This window comes from Penaeus vannamei, chromosome 3, assembly GCF_042767895.1.
Source record: "Penaeus vannamei isolate JL-2024 chromosome 3, ASM4276789v1, whole genome shotgun sequence".
Classification (NCBI taxonomy): Eukaryota; Metazoa; Arthropoda; class Malacostraca; order Decapoda; family Penaeidae; genus Penaeus; species Penaeus vannamei.
Genome location: NC_091551.1, coordinates 5,937,353 through 5,947,352, shown reverse-complemented (window position 1 = coordinate 5,947,352; position 10,000 = coordinate 5,937,353). Strand labels below are relative to the sequence as shown.

Below are 10,000 nucleotides of genomic sequence, written 5' to 3'. Positions count from 1 at the left end.
CTGATTAAGAGGGAAAGAAATGATTAAAAAGGATATGAAGAGGTTTAAGTGAGATAACTGATTAAGAGGGAAAGAAACGATTAAAACGGATATGAAGAGGTTTAAGTGAGATAACGGATTAAAAGGGAAAGAAACGATTAAAAAGGATATGAAGAGGTTTAAGTGAGATAACTGATTAAAAGGGAAAGAAACGATTAAAAAGGATATGAAGAGGTTTAAGTGAGATAACTGATTAAAAGAGAAAGAAATTATTTTAAAAAGAGGATATGAAGAGGTTTAAGTGAGATAACTGATTAAAAGGGAAAGCAACGATTAAAAAAGGATATGAAGAGGTTTAAGTGAGATAACGGATTAAAAAGGAAAGAAACGATTTAAAAAGAGGATATGAAGTGGTTTAAGGTCATAGATATCATTCGCTGATATCTGTTTATCTATCTCTCTACCTACCTATCTATCTATCTATCCCCACCTCTTCGCCACCTATCTATCCACCTACTTTCCTATCCATTCATGTTTCTCCTCCCTCTCTCCTCTTCCCCTTCTCTCCCTCCTCCTCTTTATCACCTTCTATAGTGTTTTGTTAAAACCTGCATTTTAATTTTGTTTCATTATGTTTCAATTTGATTTTATTATGTAGAAACTACTGATGGACACACACACACACACACACACACACACACACACACACACACACACACACACACACACACACACACACACACACAAAACACACCCACACACACACACACACACACACACACACACACACACACACACACACACACACACACACACACACACATATATTTTCTCTTTTCCTACAAGAAGGCTCTTCAAGATGTTTGATTACTGTCCTTTTAGACCAAATTAACTACTTAAATCTCCCCAAAAATAACAAAAAAAAAAAAATAATAATAATAATTATAAAAAAAATAAAAAAATAAACACCAAAAATCTCAAACCTCCCCGTCCCGCCGCGGCCCACCTGAAGGGGATGGCGAGGAAGGCCGTGACGGAGCCGCAGTACAAGGACCCGATCACGAGGGCCACCAGCATGCCCGTGACTCCTACGAGGTGGGCGGCGGGCGAGCGAGGCCGGGCGGGGCTGCCTGGGTAGGGGTGGGTGGGGGGGTGGGTGTGGGGCGGGAGGGGGGAGATAAGGTTTAGTCTTTGATTGATTATGTTATTTTGTTGTTGTTATGTTGTTGTTATTATCATTACCCTTATCATTATCATCATTATCATTATCATTATCATTATCATTATCATTATTATTATCATTACTATTATTATCATTATCATTATTACCATTATTATTACTATCATGATTATTATCATTATTATTATCATTATCATTATCATTATTATTATCATTACTATTATTATCATTATTATCATTATCATTATTAACAATGAAAATAATTATAATCTTAACAACCACAATGGTCACGACAAAAACAATGATAGTAATATACAAATTTTACACACGAAGACCCCCACATGGTAAAAAAGAAGAAAAAAAGAAAAAAAGAAAAGAAAAAAAGGAAAAGACAAAAGAAAAAACGAAGAGAAAAGAAGAAGAAAAAGAAAAAACGAAAAGAAAAGAAGAAGAAAAGAAAGAAAAGAAAAGAAGAAGAAGAAGAAGAAGAAAAAAGAAGGAGAAGAAAAAAGAAAAAGACAAAACGAAAAGAAAAGAAGAAGAAGAAGAAGAAAAAAAAGACAAAACGAAAAAAAAGAAAAAAAGAAAGAAAGAAAGAAAAACACGCCTCACACACTCACCCTGATACACGTGGATCATGAGGGCGGCCACCACCTGTTCCGTGAGGCTTATCGCGCCCTTGCTCCTCTCCCCGCCCACGTACGCCTCTGCCACGCCCACGATCCACGTCACCACGCCCACCGATATGGCCGAGGCGAGGATGGCCAGCCAGGACTGTGGGCGGGGGAGGGGGAGCTAGATTAAGGGGGGGGGTATTTGGGTAAGTTGGTTAGTAGATAGATAGATAGAGAGGGAGAGATATGTATTTACATATTGGCTTAACATTTACATAAGGTCATTTGTATTTTTATGTATATGCTTACAGACATATATATATACATACATATTATTTTCATTATTTTTTTATTATTATTATTATTATTATTATTATTATTATTATTATTATTATTATTATTATTAATATTATTAATATTATTATTATTATTATTATTATTATATTATATATATTATTATATTTATTATTATTTTTTATTATTAATATTATTATTATTTTTAATATTTTATATTTATTTATATTATATTATTATTTATATATATATATTAAATATTATTATTATTATTATTATTATTATTATTATTATTATATTATTATATTATTATTATTATACATATATATACATATTATATATATATATATATATATATATACATATATATATTATTATTATTATATTATATATATTAATATTATTATTATTAATAAATATTATTATTATTATTATATATTATTATTATTATTATTATTATTGTCATTATTATTATAATATACAAGGTTATATATATATATATATATTATTTATTATATATTATAAGGTTATTATTATTATTATTAATATTATTATTATTAGTTATTATTATTAAGTCATATTATTATTATTATTGTTTATTATATATATATACATACATATTATTATATTTATATATTATATATTATTATTATTATTATTATTATTATTATTATTATTATTATTATTATTATTATATTATTATATTAATATTATTAATGTTTATTATTATTATATATTATTATTATTATTATTATATATATATATATATTATTATTATTATTATTATTATTATTATTATTATTATTATTATTATTATTATTGGAAACATATTATTATTATTATTAATATTATTATTAATATTATTATATATATATTATTACATATATTATTATTATTATTATTATTATTATTATTATAATATATATATTATTATATACATGTTTATTATTATTATTATCATTATTATTATTATTATATTATTATTATTATTATTATTATTATTATTATATATATATATATATGTTTATATATTATACATATACATATACAGTTTATACATATATGCCTTATTCTATATTATATGTTTCATATATATATTATTATTATTATTATTATTATTATTATTATTATTATTATATTGAAAGAGAGAGAGAAAGAGAGAGAAAGAGAAAAAGAAAAAGAAAAAGAAAGAAAGAAAAAGAAAAAGAAAACTAAAACTAAAAATAAAAAGAAACACTAAGAAAGAAAGAGGAAGAGAGCGACCCACAGAAGCCATACCAGGGGCGAGAAGATCTGCAAGAGCAAGAAGGGCCTGATGAGGATGTCAGGGGCGCGGGAGATGATGACCACGATGTCCTCGCCGATCGGGATGCTGAAGTCCACGACCTCCGTCCTCGCGAGACTCGGCGTGAAGTCCAGAGCCGCCATGTCCGCCTCCTGCAGGTTCGGGAGAGCGGGTAATGCTTTTTTTTTGCGATTTTGTTGGGTTTGATTAAATTGTGATTAGAATCGGTAAAGATGGATAAATGTGTGGCGGGTAATGCTTTTTTTTCGATTTTATTGGGGGGTTTGATATGCTTTTTTCGATTTTGTTGGGATGTTTGATTAAATTGTGATTAGAATCGGCAAAAAAATATTATATTTATAATGTGTGGCGGATAATGTTTACATTGTGATTAGAATCGGTAAATATAAATAAATGTGTGGCGGATAATGCTTCTTTTTTACGATCTTATTGGGAGTTTGATTAATTGTGAATAGCATAATCGGTAAAAATAAATAAATGTGTTTATGGGTAATGTATTTTTTCCGATTTTATTAGGATGTTTGATTAAATTGTGATTAGAATCGGCAAAAAAATATTATATTTATAATGTGTGGCGGATAATGTTTACATTGTGATTAGAATCGGTAAATATAAATAAATGTGTGGCGGATAATGCTTCTTTTTTACGATCTTATTGGGAGTTTGATTAATTGTGAATAGCATAATCGGTAAAAATAAATAAATGTGTTTATGGGTAATGTATTTTTTCCGATTTTATTAGGATGTTTGATTAAATTGTGATTAGAATCGGTAAAAATAGATAAGTGTGTGGCGGATAATGCTTTTTTTTCGATTTTATTGGGGGTTTGATATGCTTTTTTCGATTTTGTTGGGATGTTTGATTGAATTGTGATTAGAATCGGTAAAAAAATATTATTATATTTATAATGTGTGGCGGATAATGATTACATTGTGATTAGAATCGGTAAATATGAATAAATGTGTGTCGGATAATGCTTTTTTTCGATTTTATTGGGAGTTTGATATGTTTTTTTCGATTTTATTGGGATGTTTGATTAAATTGTGATTAGAATCGGTAAAAATAGATAAGTGTGTGGCGGATAATGTTTTTCTTCGATTTTATTGGGATGTTTGATTAAATTGTGATTAGAATCGGTAAAATAAATAAATGTGTTATTGGGTAATGTTTTTTTTTTTTACGATTTTATTGGGATGTTTGATTAATTGTGATTAGCATAATCGGTAAAAATAGATAAATGTGTGGTGGATAATTTTTTTTCTCGATTTTATTGGGGGTTTGATATGCTTTTTTCGATTTTGTTGGGATGTTTAATTAATTGTGATTAGCATAATCGGTAAATATGAATAAATGTGTGGCGGATAATGTTTTTTTTCGATTTTATTGGGATGTTTGATTAATTGTGATTAGCGTAATCGGTAAAAATAAATAAATGTGTGTTTTAGAGTTATATGATTTGGATGGGAAAAAAAGCAACAGGGATAAAATGGAACGGAAGTAAATAGAGAAAGAATGAATTAAAAGAAAAAAGAAAAAGGTAACGATGAGACAGTTAGCAAAACCAGAGGCACAGGAAGGAAAGAAAAACCGAGATGAAACAGAAAGGGAAGAAAAGAAATGGATAAAGAAGGAATAAATATAAGAAAGATAAAAAGGTGACCAAGAGGCATTCAAAACAAAACCGTCTTGGATGGAAAAGCAACGAACGTGAAACGGAAAGAAAAGAAAGAGGAATGAAAGGAGGAGAAAGGATGGAGAAATCTGCGAAACCAAGAAAAAATTTAAGGAAACAAAAGAAAAGAAAAGAAAGAAAGGAGGAAAGGAAGAGAGGAAAAGAGAAGCGATGAGACAGAAAGGACAAGAAAGAAATGAAAGAAAGAATGAAACACGAAAGATAATCTTTTTTATCAGATTATCATCCTCACTAACCCTCTTTTTCCACCCTCAAAACGCACCTTCCGCTGGACGACGCCCACCATCCCGTTATAGGACCCGTTGGGCGTGCGCAGTCCGAAGCCCTCAGTGGGGACCAGCACGCCCGTGAAATTGTGGCGCCCGCGTATAACCTTCAGAATCTCCACGATGTAACCGCCCGCGCTGTCCAGGCTGGCGCCGTCCTCAAACTCGAACACTTGCGGTTTCTGTGGGCGGGGTATGGGCGTGGGCGTTTAGTAATGTGGGCGGGGTGCGGGCGTGGGCGTTTAGTAATGCGGGCGGGGTGCGGGCGTGGGCGTTTAGTAATGTGGGCGGGGTGCGGGCGTGGGCGTTTGGTAATGTGGGCGGGGTACGGGCGTGGGGGTTTAGTAATGTGGGCGTTTGGTAATGTGGGCGGGGTACGGGCGTGGGGGTTTAGTAATGTGGGCGTTTGGTAATGTGGGCGGGGTGCGGGCGTGGGCGTTTGGTAATGTGGGCGGGATACGGGCGTGGGCGTTTAGTAATGTGGGCGGGATGGGTTTGTGGTCTGGGTCGGCGTGGGCGTAGAGATTTTGTCTCTCATCGTGTGTTGAATATTCGAATGTTAACAATAACCAGCACATTATATGCATAAAAAAAAACAATATAACTCATACGAAACCACAATAGCCAGTAAATTGTACACGTAAGATATTCAACAAATAAATAAATCACAACATACAGCAAATTCTACTCATACAAAAACAACACAACCGATAAATAAATAAATGTTCAATGTTCCACCTATAGTTAAATGCAACATACCTTTATGCAAGCAATTCTGACGGTTTTGTTCATAAAGTCGAAAGGCGGTTGAGGCCAGATGGGTTTGTAGCTCTCGAGTCCCGCGGCGCTCCAGCTGGCCACGAACTCCAGCTGTGAGGAGCCGTCGCCGCTGCGCTGCACTCCTGCTATGGCCACCCACCTGGGGGGGTAATTAGCGAGGTCTTGGGAGGATATACAAGGCTTTTTATTCGTTTTTTGCTATTCTTTCTGTTTTTTTAAATATTTATTCAGTTTCTAATTCCATTCGCTTTTGTTTTTTTTATTCTATTTTCTTGGGTGGGAAGGATGGTTCTTTTATTTTCATTTATTCATTTTTTTCTCTTAATATAATAATCTTTTTTTGTTGTTGTTCTATTTTTTCAACTAATCCTCATTTATTCTTCCCTTTATCCCTTTATCTATCTCTACCTGCTCCGCCACGCTTCGAAAAATTTTGGCGCCAAAACAACCAAAACAAAAACAAATGACTCTCACGTGTCTGCGGGAACCTCAGTCTCATTCTCGCTTGACGCCAGCCTCCCCGAGTGCACCAGCAGGACGCCCTTCACGCTCTCCTCCAGGACACGGGAGACGCGGCCGCAGATCTCGGAGAAGGAAAGAGGCGCAGAAGGAGGAGGAAGCGGCGAGGTGGAGGGAAGACGTCCTTGGGCGAGGGGGGGGAGAGGGGGCGGGGCCGGGCAGTCGCTCGCCACCCAGAACCAGCGGGTTTTCTTCGGGGTTTATGTATATATATATATATATATATATATATATATATATATATATATATATATATATATATATATATATGTATATATGTATATATATATGTATATGTGTATATATGTGTATATATGTATATGTATATATTTATTCATATATATATGTATATATGTATATATATATATATATATATATATATATATATATATATATATATATATATATGTATATGTATATGTATATGTATATGTATATGTATATGTATATGTATGTATGTATGTATGTATGTATGTATGTATCTATATCTATCTATCTATCTATCTATCTATATATATATATATATATATATATATATGTATATATAGACATATCACTTTTTTGGAATACATTTACAACATTTTTCTCATGAAAATCAACATGTTCCCATCTCTAACAGAGGCGAGTGCAAATAACTCGCAGAGCCTCATTAAACTATCATCATCACAAATCACTCCATATGTCATTATTACAGGTGTAGTCCTTACCTGCGCATTGATTTTGAAAGCGTCGTAGAATGGCCTGACCTGTTAGAGAGAAGAATTTTCGTTAGTCAAGTTTTTTTTGGGAGGTTGACCAAACCAATTTGAATATGTTTATTTCTTTAACGACCGACTGAGGCCAAATGAAGGTCGATTCTCTTATTAATCTGAACAAATAGTATTTTTTATGAGTTTTTGACTATGAACACAACAAACAGTATTTCACTTTCAAAGATAAGTCTCTTTTCTCAGTTTATAAATACCAAACATTCATAATTCTCACCAAGGGATTATAAATACCTGTCATTCATAATTTTCACCAAGGGATTGCCAGTATAAACTATAACGAGTATCTTCAAGAAAAATAAATGTCTTTCAGCGGTAGATGATGATAAACACGATGGCTATTAATCTTATTCACGAGCAGCCGTTACTAATAGTTTTCGCAAATGATTATTAGCCCCCCTCAAAAAAATTAAGGGGTGCGTTCGAGAAATATAATGTTCAATAAAGGTAAGATAATAGACTGAGGATAATACAAGGGATGACTGTGATAAATACGACTATGCATTTCATTTACTTTTTCTATGCCAGCAGGATTTACGTTCCCTCTTACAAAATGTATGTAAGCATTGTAGAGATTCTTCATTCAGCCCTAATGTACGTTCAGGAAAATAGAGTGCCCTTATTATTCTACCAACAGAACACGCGACATGGGCACTTATGTAAACACAATACGAAAACATGCTAGTTATTTTTCCTTTACGCTGAGAAAAAAAACTGGTCGTCACCATTCTATAGCTTCGGTTGGCCTTTGAGTTATGGCTTGGATAGGCACCTACTTATTAGTATTTATATTTAGTAGTTATTAGATGAAGAGACGGTTCCTATAAATGCCTGAGAGGTAAATTGGTCTCCGATTTTAAACTTTTTTTTTATCACAGTTTCCCCGTCCAAGTCCGAGTGTCGCAGCTGGCCTTGTGAACACATTCTCTGACATTTCAAATCGAAAGAGATAGAAAACGAGTATGAAATCTTAGAGCAAAAAACACAACACATATTGTTTAAATCTTCTGCCGTTGATTTTGTTAACCATTCGGTATAACTGGATGGGAAAATGTTTTAGTTTAGTTTAGTCCTTTATTTACCACCCTGGCTAACTGCACAGGCGTGGGCAAGCTGTGGTACATTTGATGCATGGTCAAAGCATTATATAATAATATTACAATATAAATCTAGAACATCACATTATTACGATCTATAATATATCCTTTAAAAGAAAAGAACAATCACAGTAATTTATCTATCCATCTACCAAACCGGCGTGCGGCTTGGGCGTGGAAAGGCAATGTACCATTTGATATGTGGTCATGTGATACTACATTCCAAATTTAGGAGACAACATTAGGTATAATATAACTGGGTGGGAAAATGTTAATTGAAACGGGGAGTTTGAGTGCGTAGATTTGTGTCCCAAACTGACCTGGGAGATACATTTACAAACCTCAATCTCAATAAATAAATAAACAAATAAATAGATAAAATCGAAACAATTGTGTTATGTGGTGAATGAGCAGCTGTGCTATTTATATGAATTTTATCTTTAATTCTGTGTTTTAATAGTCTATCTGTCTGTCCCTCTCTATCTTTATTTCTCTCTCTCTTCCTATCTGTCTGTCTCTCTCATACACATAACACACACACATAACACACACACACACACACACACACACACACACACACACACACACACACACACACACACACACACACACACACATATATAGAGAGAATTACATGAATATGCACACATCCATACATACATTCTTCACTCCCCTTTTTATCTTTCTCCCTCTTTCTCCCGCCCACGAACGCCAATAATCGAACCCGTTTAGTACGTCCCTTGCTCGCTAATAGATGAAGCGGGTGAATTACGCTAGTATACCCGACTACGTGTAACACAATGACTGGAAGCCGATGTTACGGTTGGTCGATAAAGAGGCGAAGGAGAAAGGGTCATGGAGTGTCTTTTGGGCATTGTGCATAATTTTTTTTTATAGATGGATCCTGTTCAGAGAGTGAGAAAAAGAGAGAGAGAAAGGAGGAAAGAAGAAAAGGAGGAGGAAGAGGAGGGGGGGAAGAAGAAGAAGAAGAAAAAGAACAAAGATAAAGAAAAAGAACAAAGAAAAAGAAAAAAAGAAAGAAAAAGAATAAAAAAAAAGAAAGAAAAAAAACATTAAAGAAATCATGGTCACCAACCTTAGCCATGACAGACGTGAGCCACGAAACGCCGCCCACCAGCACGTGCTGCGACGCCTCCAGGTACGTGAGATTCTCCACCCGCGCCCACCACGCGCCCACGCTGCCGACGACGCGGAGAGGGACGCCCCCACGCCACAGGGAGTCCAGGACGCACGGATCTAAGGGCGGGCGGAAGGGGACGGGTGAGGAGGGGATGGGCGGGGTGGGGGGTGGATGGGCGGGGTGGGGGGTGGATGGGCGGGGTGGGGTGTGGGTGGGGTATGAGGAGAGAATGGGCGAGGTGGGGGAGTGAGGATGGGATGGGCGGGGTGGGGTGTGGATGGGTGGGGTGTGGGTGGGGGGTGAGGAGGGGATGGGCGGGGTGGGGGGTGGATGGGTGGGGTGTGGGTGGGTGTTGAGGAGGGA

At 34.8% G+C, this 10,000-nt stretch overlaps 1 protein-coding gene across 2 annotated transcripts in view; it reads right to left on the bottom strand.

Annotated features, from left to right (window-relative positions):
* Positions 1 to 10,000, bottom strand: part of LOC113807774 (glutamate receptor U1) — a 27,991-nt gene that overhangs the window by 6,458 nt on the left and 11,533 nt on the right. For both annotated transcript variants that reach the window (XM_070140449.1, XM_070140451.1), the window contains 8 exons: positions 9,593 to 9,753; positions 7,340 to 7,378; positions 6,588 to 6,823; positions 6,093 to 6,252; positions 5,330 to 5,515; positions 3,346 to 3,504; positions 1,780 to 1,933; positions 986 to 1,109 (listed from right to left, as the gene is read on the bottom strand). In XM_070140449.1, coding sequence (XP_069996550.1) covers positions 986 to 1,109; positions 1,780 to 1,933; positions 3,346 to 3,504; positions 5,330 to 5,515; positions 6,093 to 6,252; positions 6,588 to 6,823; positions 7,340 to 7,378; positions 9,593 to 9,753 — 1,219 coding nt within the window. The remainder of the gene's footprint in view (positions 1 to 985; positions 1,110 to 1,779; positions 1,934 to 3,345; positions 3,505 to 5,329; positions 5,516 to 6,092; positions 6,253 to 6,587; positions 6,824 to 7,339; positions 7,379 to 9,592; positions 9,754 to 10,000) is intronic.